The following is a 21007-nucleotide window of genomic DNA, read 5'->3' on the forward strand; positions in this document are numbered from 1 at the left end:
TTTATTCCTGTTTCAACTTTTTCAATGCACCTCCTCCTACTGGCAAAAATCTTAAACATGAAATACCAAGGTTTTCACATTATCTGTGAATTTCATCATGTACCGTATTGTAATGATATATTGAGTTCGTTCTGTTTATTTTATTTATTGCATTTGAAATTAGCTGAAAAGCAATACCAAGAACATCACTAACATTGCTTTGAAAATATTTTACAGCCTCACATTGTATATTCCGTTTAATAACTACGGTTGAAAGATTCGCTTCTGATTTAGACTTTTAATTTGACAGGGTTTTATTACAGGAAGTACAGTAGTGGTTTGGCCTAACACGGGTGAATTTCACGTGCGAATTTAGTGCTGTTCAGTTTACAGTGAAGACGTCCTTGTAATAAAAGACATTAAACCACCAACAATTACATGAGAGTGTGTTGAACAACCTTTTCTTCCCCTCGTGGCAATGTCTGAAATTATGGTGACGAGTTGGTAAGGGCAAATTAATAACTATATTATATACTTCAGTGAGAAAGACTGAGTTTTCTGAAGTTAAGAAAAGTGATATTTTCATTGCAGTGAACATAACACTTGATATTTCACTGAAGTGAACATGACACTTTGACAGAACTATTGTCATACAAGGGTTTCTTCCCCTTAAATTGTCTCCCTTTATCGTAAGTGTCAAGCCCGTACACAAACTGTTGACGTCCTTTTACGTTAGTTCCATATTGACAAAGCTAAGTAATGACAGATGGTCATTTATGGAGTTAATATAACCTCTTCCCGTTTGTTATTCTTTCGAAAATGTTTCGTTATAAGCTGTAAATTTCTCATTTAACTCGTCAATCTAGACTGTTCGAATCGCAAAGCGCCACTTTTGTTACTTGACCAGCGTGTATTCTTTCGCTTCCAACAGCGGTCGCCTGGTTTTGAAGACTATTTTTTGTTAAAGTTGATTTTGTATATAATCATATCTAAATGTATGATAAAGAAATTTCGTGACCCTTAATATTTTTTTATACTTTTGTTTATATTTTGTAAGATTTTGCAAACACGAAACTACTTTTTAAGTCGCAAACACAAGAGGCGGTGAACCGTCCCTGCGTGGTAGGTAGGGAGAATTTACGTTTCAAGATATTACATTTTTTTATGAAAAAAATTAATTTCCCGGTAAATACCTACACAAAAGGTATATAATAAATGGGATATTCTATATGTCTCGTGAAATATCAACATGATATTTCACTCGACACATGAAATATCCTCTATTTCATGACATTTTACGATGAATTGTTGCTTTTGGATATATATTTATTTGGCATTTCATAGGTATGATTTTGACATCGACATCGAAAGATCCTATGACAACGCCTTTGTATCAGATTGTGACGTCGATAGTTTTAGTGATAGGTTCAGTAGATGTTAATGATGCTATATACAATTCCTAAGTGAGTGAGTGAGTTTGGTTTAACGACGCTTTTTCAAGTATTTCGGTTTCATGACGGCGTGTCAGCTTAATGTGGAAGGAAAGCCAGAAGTAATGCAGGTCTCAGACGTTTATCACTTTGCTGAAACCTACAAGCACGGGTATGGTGCTGATAAACCCGGAAGCAAAATTAGGATGATGGTACCTTAACGGGTTTGGACGAACGAATAAAGGTGGGAATGAATGATACATTAGACTGAGGGGCAAAAGAAAGTGTACCCAGTTTGTTCTTCATGTAATTGGAAAGTGAAAGAACTGTTGTTAAATGTGATTATGTCTATTTACACTCCACTCATTTCTGCAACAGCTGAGCTTGAAAAATGTAATCTGTTGATGGGAAATTTTGTGTAAAATTAAATTGGTTCAATAAGGACAGGAGTAACAAGGGGATTTGTAACCACATGATCCCTAACATGTTTGAAAAGTTGTAAATTTGCGCCGAAAAAGCAAATTTGTTGATTTTCAAAGATACGATGTCCAAGATACCTTTATTGCGTATTATTCCTAGTTATTGTTTGAATTTTTTAAGGTTTTAAATCAAATTGTTATTTAAAAAATTAAACCATGTAAAAGTATTAATTGAATGCTGACTAAACCATTTAAAAGTTCATTTTGGGGTTACAATATCGCTAACATTTATTGATATTGATATTTTCAATTGAACATCAAACGTGATAAAATTAACTGAGAGGTATAGTTTCTTTTACTCACAAGTTTGTGTTTTTCTTCATTAACTTGCGCCTTTCTGTGGGCACGGGTAGCCCATGGATCCAGATTAATTATCATGATAGAAAATATATAAACGCCAAACAATAAACCTGTTCGATATGGTTGCTATCATCTGCAAACACTCCATACATACTCCTCGTATTTGAAATGTTTCGAAATACCCTTTTCCGTGTCCATTTAATAAATTTAGTTGCCCCTGATGTGAGATTTAAGGGAATTCCACTTGGTTATATCATTCAGAAGATTAAGGGATTCTTGGTCAACCACTTGGTTGTAAAAATTGTAACCGACCCACCCTTACACTAACATACAATCCACACGCACAAACACACACCATTAGTTTTCGTAGTGGATTACGGATTGTGTTTATCCTCACACTAACACCTGATTATCTTATGATGTTTATTTGTTTGTTTGTTGTTTAACGTCGCACTCAGCAATATTCCAGCTACATGACGTCGGGCTGTAAATAATCGAGTCAGGACCAGACAATCCAGTGATTGACATCATGAGCATTAATCTTCGCAATTTGGATACGATGACATGCATCAACCAAGTCAGCCACCCTGACCAGATTATCTTATGAGCGCTAAAAAGTGTTTTAAACTTTCTCTCTTTTAATTCGGTTGACATTAATTCAGCAACGACAAGTTTTGGTCCTGAAGTGACATCTGGATAGCATGGACTTGTTTAAGAGATGGGTTGTAAATGTCAGAGCAATTTCAATTCTGTTCATATAAGTGGGTCTGACATATATCCTCAATTTGCTGTAGAATTAGGTACAAGACATTTGTGGTAATAAAGCAGGTGAGGGTGCCCCGTGAAGACTGGAAAGTGACAACACGGACTAGAGTGCAGTTATTATATAATTGCTTTCTGAATGGCGAGATATTTCTTCAAGTAAAGTAAGTGCCTTTGGCGCCGTGACACCTCTCTCCTGATGAAAGTCCTCTACTTACGAATAAATAATTACACGGAGTAATCCTGTCTGCGAGAACATTTGTCGGGGCGGAAACTGTTTCTTGTTTAGACCTTGGAGTAAGCAAAGCAATAAGAGAAAGTGAGTCTACCTCTGGCCATTGTCGCCAAATACAGCCGTGACATCGTTGGTCAAGCTATGGTCACCAGGTCAACAAAGATTTAATCACAGTACTCGCACTCCCGACACACACGGAGACGAGTGATAATGTATAAGAATATATTAGTAGTAGTATGGTATTTTTAAAATACTACGTATACATTGGTTGACCCTTGAACTAACGTAACGAAGACAGATTTATATACAGGCTTGAGGCGTGAGTCCTTCCAACTGACTATTGGTCAAAGGGGCGAGTATACATATGGTGGACAAAAGGGATAAGGCCACGTCGAGGACTGACGCCTAAAGGCATCTGATTTACTTTAATGCCATTATGAAACGAGCGGGTTGTCATCACTTTCTACCTGTACGGTGCTAGCCTCAGCGTGTACTCCACACAGCACCATACTCAGTACACTGCACGCACAATAGTATGTAACGCTTCGCTTTCTCCGCTGTCCGGCGCTTCCACAGACCCTGTCATACCAGCTGCGTTCGATAGAAACGGCCCATCTCAAAACAGGTGGCAGACGCTGATGCCGCTCGACGTTGGATCCTAGAACCACTTCTCGTGGCGTAACTGCACTGATGAAGTGCGCTAGACTCTCCAAGTGGAAAGTAGAAGGTGTCATAAATACACCATTTCCAACATGTGAACAGGTTGATTTGCTAAATGGAAAGGCTATTTAGCATTTTGCAGGCAATACAGTGATAAGTGGAGTAAGACTAAGCCGATTGGTGGGAAGCAGCACAGGAAAGAAGCGAGTGGCAATACTGTGATTACTTGCCCATGTGACGGGATCTGACAGGGTTGGTACTGTCACCGCTTGTGTTTACACACGGGATCTTGCAGGGATGTAACGTGTGTATGATATCAGCAGACGTGGTGTGTTACTACGATGTAATGGCACCGGGTGATGACCAACAGGTGGACAGACGGACTTACAGACACATAGTATGCGGAATGACGACTTCACACTCCGCAAACTAATGGGGCTGTGCTTACAGGTAGGCAAATCTTCATATGCCTGTATATTCATATGTCACAAAATTTAAAAATCATATTTCATTTTTTTTCATAATTTCGGAAATTTGGTTTTCATTGTGAATGTCTATTTCCTAGCTTTTTTAGAGTTGATATCAGAATACAGTTACAGTGTATAGTAGTATGCCCATTTGGTATTCTCTGGCTGTGTAGCTTCTATGTCTGGATCGTTCTAAGGTCATGCATACATGCCTGGTTAATACCTGCACAAGCCTTTATTCAAGGTCTCTGGTCATTGTACGACCTCTTTCATCTTTGATTATTACAAGGCCTTAGCGGCCCCCAGCTGATAAAGCGCCAGATCTGGCCTTAAATACTATAATTATCATTTCCATTAATATTTGCACTGGATATTAGCCTCTTTATGGTCCTGTCAACTGACCAAGGGTAAACAGCAGGGCTCTTAAAGGCCTTTTTACTGCTGACTGATTATGAGTGGTATTAACTTTCGTATTAGTATGACTTCTCTTGCACTGACACGGGCAAGCGCTAATAAACTGTATTCCACGTTGTAGTTGTTTGAGCAAAGACTCATGTTTACGGTCAACGCGCCTGAGAGTAGATTACTTGAAATGGTGAACAAACATTTTTCTTTGGTGGAAATATAAAGACGTTTATGTTGCATAGTAAACTGGAATCCGATCAACAAATACGCCCTCAAAATGCGTTGTCTTTAGTTACTATTGTCGACCTGGTCACATATTTATATAGGGAATTCTTTAGAAGTCTCAGTCGAGGTCCAAGTCTCTTTGTATATATTTGCTGTATATATTTAAATGTGGTCGCTTCATACCAAAAGACGTTAAAGGTGGTATTTATTGCTACCCTGCCTGGCGCGCGGCATTAAGGGCATAAAATAAGGACTCTGAGTGGGGTATTCATGTTAAACTGCGACATGGTATCTCAGTGGCCTCGCACTGTGAAATCGGCATTACTCCACACAACTACAAGCAGCCACACACACACGTGCATGCACGTCGCTATATAAGTGCAATAACCTTGAACGCAACGTTAACCCCCATTTCACCTCACCTCATATTATCAGGTGAGTTGCATTTTCCTGACCCTATGTGCACGTAAATGCGACCTACTACATGTATGTCGGAACGGCATCTTTGTCCCAGTGAATCAGACACTTCGGATGCTGAAACAATAAAAGATGCTGGGATATTTTGGTACAGAAATCTTTACTTTAACGTTGCTGTAATTTCGTTAACCGCGATACATTGAAGATACTGCAAACCTACATACAAATTGTTAAATCAAACGAAGAGATGAAGAATGCCGCAGAATGATGCATTGGTAAGGTATTGTAGACAGTTTGGCCAAGTAGGAACAAATATGAAAAGGGCAAAGATACAGCGAGATGCAGTGCTTGGTAAGAAGATGAATTGTATGACAGAAAGATGCATTACAAGGAACAATTACATGGACTGATCACTATTAACAGATTTAATATTAAAAAAAGAACGTGAAGGGAAATGTAATATTGTTGCCACAACCAAGTAAAATATGATTTGAAGCATAGATATCAACGATACGCAATGTTAGCCTGAAGTACACTATGTAAGTATGATACAATGTTGGAGGCCAAAATACAAGGTTAATAATAAATATGCGCAAGTAGTTAAAAAACTTTTTTTTATCAGATGTCGATAAAAATAGTACAAACATACAGTAAAGCACCAATCGGGTGTCACCAACATGCTCATAGTTGAACAGTAGAAAAAGTCCAAAACTTGCAAGATAAAGAAAGAAAAAAAAGGAGTTTGAACATCTTTGAACTTTGCATGACAAAATGTCAAAGTTTCCCTTAACTTTTAAACTTGACATTTCCCGTTGACCAACAGTGGCCCTCTTCCTAAATTGTTCTTTACAATGCTTTGACAAGATACGTATGTTTAAGGAATGAAACTGTTTAAGATGAGCTGCAAAAAAAGAATATCAAGCAAAGGGAACACTACTCCAGTCATAGTCTGTTCTGATTTGTATGTCTTCTGATGCTGTTAATAGTCGACCAATCACTTCTCTATGAGTAGCAGCACCAGCACCAAGGCTGGAGACTCCTTTACCCCTATTCACCGTACCTACTGACAACTATAGCCACATTGTTACCTTCTGACGGAAGTTGAGATATAGTCCCACCGACCCTAGAGATAAACAGGGAAAGGAATCCAACTCAAGTCTTGGATTCCTGAGCAGAAATTAAACATTGCTCTAAGCTCCATTTGGATCTCACTTTTTAGTTTGTAGATATATTATTAAATTAGAAAACTTTATTTTCTAAATGTTAGTCTTCGTGCGATAGACATGGGCTAGACGCTTTTATGTCTTCACGGAGGTATACTTACTGCTGGGGAATAGATGCACAATTACGGGTATATATAGCGTCCCGCATAGCTTTCTAGATAGCCAGGTGCGTTGCACATTGCAGTCCCAAACACTTTCATACTCCCTGTAGTCTCTGCAACACCGTTATCTTTGATGCATTCTGAGAGTCGTCCAACGACTGATGCCGTCTGTCTAAGTCAGAATTGGGCTGAAAGTATTAGGGCATAAGAAGTGATAACAATATGCCTTTAATCATAAATTCTTTATCTGCCCCACTTTTGATAAAAAGGTTTTAAAGTAGGGTGTTTATATTTTCATTATGTGATTTGTGTGTGTTCTCTGTTCATTGTGTTGAAGGAACAGCGAATACCTTCAAAGCCGAACAGATCAGTTTTTGTATTTGTATATTGTATCAAACATATCCATCTAACAGTAACCCTCACTACACTGATACAATGTTTCAGTTACTGAGTGGCACTGATTACCACGTCTAGACAACCATTCCGTCTTTATGGGTCACATCTAGTCAGTGAAACTATTATACACATGCTCGTCGTGTTCTCTCGTTATTAGATTTGACCGAAAACAGTTTAACGTGTGTACCCACAGCTGTTTAAGGTTTAAGAATCGAAGGCACCTGAGGGGTACAACGGTAATGTTGACAAAGAAGACTTGCGATGAACGTGTACGTTGAAGAGTTGGTTCACCTCAATACTACCATTTATAAGATACCAAGATAACCGAGATGAACACTGGCAAGGTAGATTGTATGTGTCTTCAGCATGGTTGTGGCAGTGTTCGTGTAGTGAACGTATTTAGCCTTCTTGTCGCTTGAGACAAAACACGTGCCTCAAGTCACGATGTATTCACTGTGATTGTCTCTACACATGTGTTTAAAATTATCTCCATCGTCGCATTCAAAGAACTGGTTGCCAAACTCCATTTTTTTGAATTATGTGATGCACTTCAAGTATATCTGTGTATATATGTATGTACCCACGGTACCACCACGTGTTGTATGTATCCACGGTACCACCACGTGTTGTATGTACCCATGGTACCACCACGTGTTGTATGTCTCCACGGTACCACCACGTGTTTTATGTATCCACGGGATCATCACGTTGCATGTTATTTACTTGTAATAATGTGTGGGGAGAGTTCAGAGCCGAGTGGCTAACGTAAAGCGTTCCACCATCACATCTAAGGTCTGGTTCAACTCCCTATATGGGCACAATGACAGTGCTAGAATACTGCCAACAGTGGCATGAACACCCATACACTCAAACATATGCGAACTAACTTCTGCAATGGTAAATATAGGCGACAAAACCATTTCAATAGCCAGAATAAGTCTCTTCTAACAGCAGAGACGATTGTACCATTCCGATTTTATCATGAGCAGGTCATTGTGAATTACAGTCAAATAGTAATGATACCAAGTCTTCGCAAAAAGGTGAGCGTATCCTGCCCCACCGGTGACACCCGTCACAAATATGCAAGTCAAAACAGGGAATCGCATCGGACATTATGTTTGTCACCGATGCGTCAAATTTGAAAAAGTCCTCCACACGTCTTTCATAAAAATCTTTGAAAGCTTTACTGAGGCCTTGCATGTTTTAACCTTGATCGAACAACTTCTGAGCAAGAGTCGTATGACGCTCTTTGAAATCTTGGTAGAAAGAGATGCTCCATTGTATCTCAAAAGTTAAACACCAAAAACTGGAGCTGCTTGAATATTGCTCGACATAAAGGGAAGGTTGACTACTGGAAAGCTGACATCATCCCTCTTGTCATACAGTCTTGTGGAGAGTGTTTTGTCACTCTGAATCCTTATGCATTGCTATGAAACAGATAAGGCGGTCTCACTGGCCTTCTTTATTTCTAGTTCAGGTGGGTAAATCGGTGGAAGGGAATTGGCTATTTGGTGGTTAGTGAACGTTATCAGATCATCGATATACCTGAAGCTTAAGGTAAACTTCTTGGCCAAATTACCTTGTTTTGACTTTGCCAATCCGAGCAGAAATTCTGATTCATATGCATAAAGAAACAGATCCGCAAGAAGGGGAATTGGTGCCCATGGGGATGCCTACTTCTTGCCTAAATGTCTTACCCCCAAATTTCACGTAGATGTTATCAATGAGGAAGTACAGCAGTTTACATATTGTTTCCTCAGTAAACTTCAGATGGCATTTGCTTTCATTTTTTCACAAATTGTCCTGAATCTCTTAATATAGACACGTAACTGTATCTGTGTTCACCACGTTTTGTAACAAAAGCACCATGGATCAAGGAATGAAGTTTTTCCTTAAGTTTGTCATTTGGGATAGTCGTGTATAAAGTTTAAAAATCGAATGGTTTCACAAAATGTCAAGCAATCCTTTGGGTTTTTGAGAAACCACAAGGTATTGATTCCACTTGTCTCGAATACTTTCTGTGAATGTACAGAAAGTCTTTCCTTGATTGTATCAAGGATTATGGTTAGTCTTTGTGACAGGGATTTGTGGTACATTTGCTGGACCCAGCAACATCTCTCTCTCTCTTTGTATAGATGTCATGGAGTTTTGGAATCCAGTGCAAAAGAGGAATGGACATGTCTTTAGGTTTTAGAGTCAAGTGAAAAGTTGACAGTGCTGACATGGTTTGGGCAGATTTCTTACTCAGTTAACATACTGGCATTATTTGTGGCATTATGTGATACGTCATTTATACCAAGTTCTTTGATCCAACAATTAATGTAGTGATGCTTACAAAAAGGTTATGTTATTTGAGACCTTGTCAGTAGGTACAACTACAAACTTTTCATGTGGGGCAGCCAGACTTTGGATGACAGCTGGCTGGGACAGAATGGGTTTATTCCAATTCCGTTTCCTCTTTTTAAGCATTCTACCAAAGACAACATTAAAGATATGTTTCCAATTGGTAGGAGACTACTCGCGATATTTTGGTCCACACTTGAATAACTTACGAAGGTTGTTGTCAGCAATAGAGAAGTCACCTGTGATTACATGACCTGCAGGTTGGTACCGATATGGGGAGTCCTGGCAGCAGGAAATATCCACATTCTGGAACATGTTCCTATATTCAACAAATTGGATGAATTGGTATAAGTTTAGGAAAATGAAAGTGTTAGTGATTCCTGAAATATAAAATATTGTGGGACATTTTCAGAAAATCGTTTTTATCTAAGAATGTTACTTTAGTCTAAAACAACAATTTCCTTCAAATTCAAGAACACGCGTTCTTTGTCTGATTTAGTGGTTTGGCCAAACGTTTCAAAGCAATATCAAGAACTATACTCTCAATTACGTGGGCTCATTAGTATGTAGACCAACCCATCAGTAAAAGTTGCTGGAGTCGTTTGATTTCTTTCAATGACACAGAGTATAGTCTTGTTCTTACTTTGTGCAGTCCCAATGGTTCCTGAAGGAGAGGCACACAATCTTTCAAATGAATGGCATCATTTGCCCTTCGTCCTTTCTGCTGCGTCGACGCCTTTGGAAAGTCGGAAACAGACTCAATACATTGACGTTGGCACTTCGTGGGTTAGAAAGACTGCTTAAGTCTTTTATTTTGTCATTTGGCGCTGCTGTACACAACCGTCAAATCAAATTATTTCCTCTGGACATTCTGTAAGGAACTGACCAACATATTACAAACATCATCAAAAAGTGACTAGGCTGAAACAGTCCCCGAAACAGAACTCGAGGTTCAAAACACAACTGATACCCGTATGAAATACGCCACCATCGAGTAGCCATATCTTGTTTCTTTAATTTTCGGCCACCATCAAACATGGGTACATACTTTCTTTCCTTACTTGTGAACCAGAAACAAGCATCATGTGTTTCATATGCATATATGCATAAAGATTCCGAGTGACAAGAAACTATTCACAAGGCTGTATGACAACAGCAATGACTTTTTCTTTCCAATAGTCAACCTTCCCATCGAATGAACACTATTCCAGCAGCTCCAGCCCTAATGATTAGAGTCTACATGTCACAACTTTTGAGGTACAATCGAGCATGATTTAGATCTTTCTACGATGATTTTCAATCAAAAGTATTTGATCAGGATTACAACATTGAAGGCCCCAGAAAGGCTCTCAAAACGTTTTATAATAGACATGTGGAGGACATTTCCAAATTTCCATCAGTGACCAAAAAAATGTCTGACGCAATTCCCCAGTTTGTGACGGGTGGCTCTGGTCGGGAAAGATACGTTCACCTTTTCGCGAAGATCTGGTATCATCAGTATTGTATAGTGATTTATAATTCCCTGCTTTTAATTTAGTCGGAATCGTACAGATGACTCTGCTTACAGCAGGGATTTCCTATGATTATAGTACGGGGTTTATCGCGTTTCTTCGTTTCTGTCCTGCTGAGTTCAACAAACGTCACGTCGTGATTGTTAAAAAATATTTAATCAGGGTTATAGTGAGTGAGTGAGTTGGGTTTAACGCCGCTTTTAACAGTATTACAGTTATATAGCGGCGTGTCAGCTTAATGTGGGAGGAAAGCCCGGAGTGATGCAGGTCTCAGACGTTTACCACTTCGGTGAAACCCACGAGCACGGGTATGGTGCTGACAAACCTAGAAACATAATCGGGGCGAACCGGGATTCGAACCCACAATCATAGGTTTCTGTCGTGCCCAAGGGACGCAACTCTGCACAGCGAAACGCGGCGCCTTAGATGACTGGGCCACCAGTGCCCCCTATCAGGGTTATAACGTTATAGGACTCATAACACATGTATCAGTCTGTTCTGTCCAACACGCTGACAACCTGCGGATGCGAGACGCCTGTGAGTATCATATCCGACGTAATATCGTAATTCGACCTCTGGACGGTATTTTTGCTGTGTCGAATAGTATTTCCTGCCATGTTTATCCAAGGGATATTTCCACCTAATATTACCTTTTCAACGTCGGAGACCTGCATCACTTCGGGTTTTCCTTCCACATTAAGCTGACACGCCGTGATATTACTGTTATAATGTTAAACCAAACGTCGTTTCCATGTATACCAACACTGATCCAAGAACATGTCCGAGCTCTGTTTAATCTCATGAACATTTGTTGAACCTGACGAGTTAACCTGAAGACTTGCAACACCTATGTGCGACAAAATATTTTTGTCTTGCGTCTCATCCTAACGTTTATAAAGATTCGCGAGGTTGGTCTCTATTAATTTGTTGCCTCAATTCCATTTGGACTTTCCATGTGGCAGACACAGGAATGAGTATCCGAGAGGTTTCTCGTCTGGACTTACAGCTCCTAGCGCTGGTATTGAGAAAACGACCGTGTTGCCTCTGATGCACAACCGGTGCACTGTATACGGCGGTACTGTGGAGATACCTATACCCACATGAACACAGTCCATGGATCAGGGGAAGTTAGGTCGGTCGGTGTAATTTTAGCAGACCTTATTCTATCCACATCATGCTTAAGGGACCCACCATTGATATTTGGAGGGTGTGTGTGTGTGTGTGTGTGTGTGTGTGTGTGTGTGTGTGTGTACTAGATAGAACTGTCGAGACTAGATACTTCTCTGCAACAGATGTAAAACCACAGATATATTTCTTAAAATTGAAACTATGAGTCTTAATATTCAAAGAAAGTTGTTTTAAAAGTTTATTTCTTTAATTTTCTGTGCCAGACAATTTCTAATATTTTCAACAGTAGAATCATAAATATTCTTTTCAAGCATTTTCTGGAACAATTCTCATTCCCAGGGGTGAGAATCTTCCGCAGATCCGCGAATTTATGTGACCACAAATTTATTTAAACCTGATGGCCAAGCCCCCTTGAACACCCATAAACACCCCCAAATTATGGACCACGCACCATTAAAAAGAAGTTTCAGCTGAACAGGAAAACATCCATTCTCATCCCTGTTTTCCCTTAAAGGGCGGTGGGATAGCCTAGTGGTTAAAGCGTTCGCTCGTCACGCCGAAGACCCGGGTTCGATTCCCGACATGGGTACAATGTGTGAAGCCCATTTCTGGTGTCCCCCGCCGTGATATAGCTGGAATATTGCTAAAAGCGGCGTAAAACCCCACTCACTCACTCACTTTTCCGATAAAAGTCAAGCCCGTCCGATGAATCATGGGTTAGTGTGGACTTATACTGACCCGGAATATCCACGGTATGCTGAGAATAGCTAAGGTACTAGTCAACTAATCCGGTCACTTTCTAATGCTGTAAATAAGTAGCTTCATCATACATACAAAGGACACGTGTACGAGTGGTACGAAAAGGGATTGGGCGAGTTGTCATTGGGTGTGAGTATCTGGAAGCATTCGGCCTCACTGCAACAGGCCAGATAGCCACACTCCAGGCGGAGTACTCATGTTCCTGCCTTCTCGGGAGAAGGATAACAAACACTTCACACATGAGCGATCACAGCCAGACTTCACAGATGAACACGTGGCATGTGCAGTACCATTGAGGTTAAAGATGTATATAGTATGTATACCTTTCAGTGTACAGAAACCTATGACTTTGGGTTCGAATCCCCCGATTGTGTTTCTAGGTTTGTCAGCACCATACCCGTGCTCGTGGGTTTCACCAAGGTTTTAAACGTCTGAGACATGCACCGATTCGGCTTTCCTCCCACATTAAGCTGACAGGCCGTAATACAACTGAAATACTGTTAAAGCGGCGTTAAACCCAACTCACTCACTCACACTTCAGTATACAGCACACATAGTGCGCACTAACGTTCGGTATACAAATGCATACCCGGTGTGCTAACTACATTTCAGTACAGAGATGCACATATGGTAAGTGGACGTGCATAGACCATAAATCCACGATGTATATGGTGTTATATAGAGCAATTAAAGAAACTGCTTTGAACAAAGCTATCTCTGCTGGTGTTCTAGATCATCTACAGGGAGGTCGGGTAGCCTAGTGGTTATTAAAGCGTTCGCTCGTCACGCCGAAGCCCCGGGTTCGATTCCCCACATGGGTACAATGTGTTAAACCCATTTCTGTTTCCCCCGTCGTGATATTGCTGGAATATTGCTAAAAGCGGCGTAAATCCATACTCACTCACTCCAGGTCCCTACAGGGCGGTATCCCAATGAAACAATGGCGCGGAGTGCTCCAGCAGTTATGTTTCGTCAAAGAGGCGTTTCAAAAGTACCTACAATCTAAAAGATTTAGGGTCGAGTGTTAGAAATGTCTCATTGATTGTAAAAATCGCGTAAACATCAATAAAGCATTATCTGGCCAAGCTGTTGACTAACGAGAACAAGGAGAAAATGATCAGTTGTAAATCAAGCCGACAAGAGCCTGCGGTAGCTTCACGCCGCGTTTACTATGGGCATATTGTATTACCCGACCACTATGTATAAAATCATCTTTTATCCATTAAATGTTGGAGAGGAATTTTCATCAGATCGACTAGCGATATCAAAGTTGTTTGCATCAAAAGGCTGACGGATAATTGATACCTAAATCCCGTGTCAGTCCCCGGCAGGGATCGATCCTTCAGCGGAAGGTGATGGCCGAGTGGCGGAGTTGTCGCAACACCAAAAGTCGCCAGGATATTGAACGATTTACGGCACTGAGTAAACATAATAAAAGTCTTCACCCAAGACCTTTCAAAGCGAATGTATTGTTCATATTATGGTTTGATACAATAACACTCTGCTGTGTGATAACACACTATATTATTTTATGAAAATCTGCACTTTCAGATAATACTGAGTTATACCCTGCGTCGGAAGTAAGACATTTGAGGGCTTTGGAGATATTTTTTTTCAAAAGAGTCTCAGATCATAGCAGTACGTTTGAAAGTTGTCTCACGTTTTCACTAAATGGGAAAATTCCTATTTGTGTAATTTACAAACCAATCGGATAAGAGTTTGGAAATCATTACACGCGAAAGAAAAGGATTCAGTAATCATATGTAAGAGTTGTTCCGAATTATGTAGTAAATATGGTTCCTGTCATTGTCAGGCATTAGAGTTAAAAACTATTTAATTCAAACTGATATATGTTTTCTTATTGAAGATCAGTAACCCTCAGTTATCATGGTCACTTATCCCCAATGTAGGAGTGTTAATTCTTCGTGATTGTGTGACTCTTTATTCCACGGCATTGCTGATCAAGGCTCCAGCACTCGTTCAGCACGTGTTGGTGTGAGCGTCCAGACCATGACGTCACGGGGATGAAAAGCACCAATAAAGACGGCTAACAGAAGTGACATTTGACTGAAGTCACTGTCCTGTGGAATACAGACTTCAAAGAACAGATTTATTACGTACAACGATTTAGGATTCTCCTGAGCCACATTTATGGCAGTATTTGTATCGATCTAAACATTCCCGATAAATGCAGGTGTTTTTGTCTTGAGGACAAGGAAGGCTTTGATACTTGTGGAATAGTGTATTTTTGTGTGTCAAGTTTCAAAATGTTCTTATGTATGGATGAGGTCCGAAATTGATGCGTGCATAATTCACGCATTTCGACTAGAAGCCGATGAGGAGGCGACGAACCACGCCCTCCGAATCACATTAATCACACTGTGACAGTGTGACGTCATGTATCAGAAATATACAGCCGATTTCGTACTTTGTGCCTTTTGTACCTCCGACTTAAACAGAACAAAGGCTCCCGATTCGGCGTATGGTGCAATCATGCAAATTTCTATCAGTACTTTTACTCGTTTGCTAAAAATGTGAGATAAATGTGGTTAACAAATACTCTATCTGCATAGGAACTGCATCTACATCGGCTAGACCTGGACTGCTGAAGGTTCGGGGCTGCAGACCGAGGGTCGTAGTCTCCAATTGTCCAGTCTGGTCTCTCACTGTCCAGTCTAGTCTCCAATTGTCCAATTTGGTCCCAAACTGTCCAGACTAGTCTCCAATTGTCCAATCTGGTCTCTCACTGTCCAGACTAGTCTCCAATTGTCCAATCTGGTCTCTCACTGTCCAGCCTAGTCTCCAGTTGTCCAATCTGGTCTCTCACTGTCCAGACTAGTCTCCAGTTGTCCAATCTGGTCTCTCACTGTCCAGACTAGTCTCCAATTGTCCAATCTGGTCTCTCACTGTCCAGCCTAGTCTCCAATTGTCCAATCTGGTCTCTCACTGTCCAGTCTAGTCTCCAATTGTCCAATCTGGTCTCTCACTGTCCAGCCTAGTCTCCAGTTGTCCAATCTGGTCACTCACTGTCCAGTCTAGTCTCCAATTGTCCAATCTGGTCTCTCACTGTCCAGTCTAGTCTCCATTTGTCCAATCTGGTCCCTAACTGTTCAGTCTAGTCTCCAATTGTCCAATCTGGTCTCTCACTGTCCAGTCTAGTCTCCAATTGTCCAATCTGGTCCCTAACTGTTCAGTCTAGTCTCCAATTGTCCAATCTGGTCTCTCACTGTTCAGTCTAGTCTCCAATTGTCCAATCTGGTCCCTAACTGTTCAGTCTAGTCTCCAATTGTCCAATCTGGTCTCTCACTGTCCAGCCTAGTCTCCAGTTGTCCAATCTGGTCCCTAACTGTTCAGTCTAGTCTCCAGTTGTCCAATCTGGTCTCTCACTGTCCAGTCTAGTCTCCAATTGTCAAATCTGGTCTCTCACTGTTCAGTCTAGTCTCCAATTGTCCAATCTGGTCCCTAACTGTTCAGTCTAGTCTCCAATTGTCCAATCTGGTCTCTCACTGTCCAGCCTAGTCTCCAATTGTCCAATCTGGTCTCTCACTGTCCAGCCTAGTCTCCAGTTGTCCAATCTGGTCTCTCACTGCCCAGGCTAGTCTCCAGTTGTCCAATCTGGTCTCTCACTGTCCAGTCTAGTCTCCAATTGTCCAATCTGGTCTCTCACTGTCCAGTCTAGTCTCCAATTGTCCAATCTGGTCTCTCACTGTCCAGCCTAGTCTCCAGTTGTCCAATCTGGTCTCTCACTGTCCAGACTAGTCTCCAATTGTCCAATCTGGTCTCTCACTGTCCAGCCTAGTCTCCAGTTGTCCAATCTGGTCTCTCACTGTCCAGTCTAGTCTCCAACTGTCCAATCTGGTCTCTCACTGTCCAGTCTAGTCTCCAATTGTCCAATCTGGTCTCTCACTGTCCAGTCTAGTCTCCAATTGTCCAATCTGGTCTCTCACTGTCCAGTCTAGTCTCCAACTGTCCAATCTGGTCTCTCACTGTCCAGTCTAGTCTCCAACTGTCCAATCTGGTCTCTCACTGTCCAGTCTAGTCTCCAACTGTCCAATCTGGTCTCTCACTGTCAAGTCTAGTCTCCAACTGTCCAATCTGGTCTCTCACTATCCAGTCTAGTCTCCAACTGTCCAATCTGGTCTCTCACTGTCCAGTCTAGTCTCCAATTGTCCAATCTGGTCTCTCACTGTCCAGCCTAGTCTCCAATTGTCCAATCTGGTCTCTCACTGTCCAGTCTAGTCTCCAACTGTCCAATCTGGTCTCTCACTGTCCAGTCTAGTCTCCAACTGTCCAATCTGGTCTCTCACTGTCCAGTCTAGTCTCCAATTGTCCAATCTGGTCTCTCACTGTCCAGTCTAGTCTCCAACTGTCCAATCTGGTCTCTCACTGTCCAGACTAGTCTCCAATTGTCCAATCTGGTCTCTCACTGTCCAGTCTAGTCTCCAACTGTCCAATCTGGTCTCTCACTGTCCAGTCTAGTCTCCAACTGTCCAATCTGGTCTCTCACTGTCCAGTCTAGTCTCCAACTGTCCAATCTGGTCTCTCACTGTCCAGTCTAGTCTCCAACTGTCCAATCTGGTCTCTCACTGTCCAGTCTAGTCTCCAACTGTCCAATCTGGTCTCTCACTGTCCAGTCTCGTCTCCAACTGTCCAATCTGGTCTCTCACTGTCCACTGACTTTTTTTTATATTAAAACTATGGTATCATAGGACCACAAAAATGCAATTCCTAAGCTTCAGTTCATTTATATTACAGAGATACACAGCATCAAACATTTGGGATCATTTTCTGCAAAGTCCCATGTTAGACTTATGTCCGTGTATGTAATAATTTCAGTTCTCAGATCAAATGTTGGTTTAATTGAATGTTACATGTATGCTGAAATGCTTTGAAATAATGTTTTTATTACACTACGAACTTACAAGAGAAAAATAGGATATTTATAGTCAGTACACATGGCGATTTTTAAGTAAGTTGACGTCAAACGACTTTCTTTATGACGTCACAGCACAGTTGTATCCTAGCACCAATAAGGCCTCTTTTTCCTGGTGGGTCACAGATATAATGCATTCAAGAAAATCAGATCCAAAGGACACGGGGGTCATGTTATTGTCTTCCACGATTCATGATCTATCAAAGAATCAGACCATTACCGCAATCCGGCATCTCTTTAGATAGAACTCGGTCAGAGACACAGAGCCATTATCGAACACTTTACACACGCTGCTTGAAGAGTGTTACACCATAGATAACAGATTACAAATGTTGTTATATAACTTATCGTGGACAGTCAGTAGCACACACTTTCCAGACAGTGTGCTTAACATCATTTACTTCAAGGAAAGAGAAGATCTCATCTACTGTTGTTAACAGAATTTCACTGTCAATTCAGAGACATGTTAGTGGATTGTACTAATAAGTTAGTATTTTGTAACCGGGTGGCCCGTAAAGATCCGGGGTAGAAATATAGGTCTTCAGCAACCCATGCTTGCCGTAAGAAGCGACTATGCTTGTCGTAAGAGGCAACTAACGGGGTCGGGTGGTCAGGCTCGCTGACTTGGTTGATGGATATCACCGTATCGCAATTGCGTGGATCGATGCTCATGATGTCAGTCACTGGACTATCATGTCCAGACTCGATTATTTACGTACCACATAGCTGTAATATTGATGTCCGCGGGTTTAAACAACAAACAAACAAACAAACAAATACTGCGTGGCCTATCGTCACAAACTCAAAATGCTACGAAGTCTTGGTGGTATATGTATTATAGTATCTTTGTGCAATCTACCAGGCAGGATAGTAAAGTCGCTGTTTACTAACCTTCTGGCCGGTGTTACTAATTACTAATTACGTTAGTAGAATTCACAAGACATTTTTCTCGGTGATGGGGCAACGTTCCCCACAATAAATAAACACAAATGTGACATAGATGAAAAACGGCCCAGCACTGACAAGTGTCACTTATTAATGTTTAATTCAAGCCCGGGGAAGCATAATAAATCTGTGATTTGAACATAACTGAAATTCAAGTTTTCCTTTGTAAGCATTTTGTTATCAGCGTTACCCATAAGGGAGGGGCTGACTGTCACAATAACTCTGACGTTGGTCTGGAGAATTATATTTCATATTGTATTAAATACTGACGACTTGATCTGCGTTGAGACGCTATTGAAATAACAATAGTTGGTCGTAGTATATGTAAGCTGTTGATCCGGCAAGCTGCTGCCGAGCTTAACGTCAGAGTAAACATACGACAATGAAATGTTTCGGAAAAGCCACTAATGAGGTATTATCGTTTCTCAGAATGTTTGGTGGAGCTCAACAACTTCACATAATTGGGAAACACGAATATTTCCCTCACAGTACTCTCGGGGTCATCTTGAAGTATCGCAAAGCACGTGGCCTGGCACGAGATTGGGCACATTCCTGGCATAAATATCGTGGTGAAGGGCAATACCTAAGATAACATGGGTTTCTGGAACAAGTTCAGTCGACTGAAAAGTTAACTTAATTGGTGTTTAAGTACAAGCACGAATATTCACTTCAGAAAGTCCCTGGATGCGTTCACAGGATGCGGTATACAGTACGAATACGCACTTGTGTAAGTTCCTCGAACAGCATGAGGTTTTGAACACATATAACAATTTCGAAACATTCATAGTGTTGCTAGTTTTATGTTCTGAAACGTTTATGAGGGTCGATTCCAACAGCGTTAGCCTTAACATTTCATTACATTAATAACATATATAATCTAAGTTTAGGTTAGCTGTCGGATTCAATAGCATTCTAATGGTTCCCCCAGCCTTGTCTGGACGCCAAGCCATCACAGAGGCAGTTAGAGAAGTATGGACGCTGATAACTAACTACACTATGAAAGCCATCACCGAGGCAGTGTCCTGTGTGTCATAATGACAGATCGCGTACTGGGGACCTCACGTCCTATAACCGTTATGAAGATTTACACATCTCATTACTCCCTCGGAGTGTGGAGAAGGGGGCTATAGGGGAATAACGGTGCTTAATCACCCTGTCTTATAACGTAGCCATAAACATGCTGCGTCAGCGTGGGGACTCCCCGGACCGAACTATGTGGTCATACACGTAAGTGAAATAAGATGTATGGAGTGAGTGAGTGAGTGACGTGGGTGGTGTGGGTGGGTGCGTGGGTGGGTGCGTGGGTGGGTTGTGTGATGAAATAAGTGAGTGAATGAGCGAGCGAATGACGTGGGCGCTGTGAGTGAGTGAGTGGATAGTGTTAGTGAGTGAGTAAGTGAGTGCACGGCGGGAACATCAGAAATGGGCTTCACACGTGTACTGACGCCAGGATTCGAACCTTTGTCCAGAGTGGGTGGGTGGATGAGTGAGAGTGCATGGGTGGGTGGATGAGCGTGTGTTTGATTGATTGATTGATTGAGTACAAGGCGGGTACAGAAATGGGCTTCAAGCATGTAGCCATGTGGGGATTCAAACCTTTGTCCTCACGACCGAACGCTTTAACCACTAAGCTACCCACCGCCCTATATGATATGCAGCATGATATCGAGTCCCTCCCCAAATGGTGGATCCCTGACAGGGTGACTGTGTGAGTATAAGGACAAGGTGTCCGACCTGTTATCATAATGACCGTAGTTCGAATCCTAACATGGAATGGAGCAGACAAACCAGCAGTCGACAGTGGTCGGTTCATCCGAATCTTCTTTGGTCTTCGCTTGTGGAGGAATTGTTAGGTGTCGCCTTGAACTCCTGTGCTTGATGTTCTCCTGGGTACGATGTGTGAAGTTAATTGTTGTGGGGCAAGGGTGTCCCAGTAGACTAAGGAGTGCAGAGTTTATCATATTTGCAAACCGCTTCATCTGACCATCATTCTTGGAGTGTGTCCGCCATACCAACTCTCATGGATTTGATGAAAGCCTAAACATCAACTACATGTACTTACGCCACTTTTCTCCCACAAATATTTGCAGTTGCCCGACCTCCTATCGATCGTGGCAGTATAGGCTAAAGGAACCAAATTCTGCCCCAAGTCTCTACAGGGTGGTCGACACGCTGACAAGCAAAACAATTAGGATGGTAATAGACACCAACGAAATATTAAAACACGTTATATACGTTGTCATGACGTAATTTCAACCAGCTGAATCAGATAGCAAGCTGACAGACAAGTTATATTTGCCCAGCCACTG

The 21007-nt window shown here is 41.4% G+C and overlaps 1 protein-coding gene across 3 annotated transcripts in view; it reads left to right on the forward strand.

Annotated features, from left to right (window-relative positions):
• The window catches only part of LOC124137253 (atrial natriuretic peptide-converting enzyme-like), a 205531-nt gene that overhangs the window by 67305 nt on the left and 117219 nt on the right, over positions 1 to 21007 (forward strand). The window contains exon 1 of one of the 3 annotated variants that reach the window (XM_048392390.1): positions 3664 to 4295. The exons of the other annotated variants lie outside the window; for them this stretch is intronic. Coding sequence (XP_048248347.1) covers positions 4245 to 4295 — 51 coding nt within the window. The 5' untranslated portion in view covers positions 3664 to 4244. Of the gene's footprint in view, positions 1 to 3663; positions 4296 to 21007 lie in introns of those variants that run through there. 3 annotated transcript variants of the gene reach the window in all.

The sequence above is a fragment of the Haliotis rufescens genome, unplaced genomic scaffold (assembly GCF_023055435.1).
Source record: "Haliotis rufescens isolate VD_foot unplaced genomic scaffold, xgHalRufe1.0.p SCAF_11, whole genome shotgun sequence".
NCBI lineage: Eukaryota > Metazoa > Mollusca > Gastropoda > Lepetellida > Haliotidae > Haliotis > Haliotis rufescens.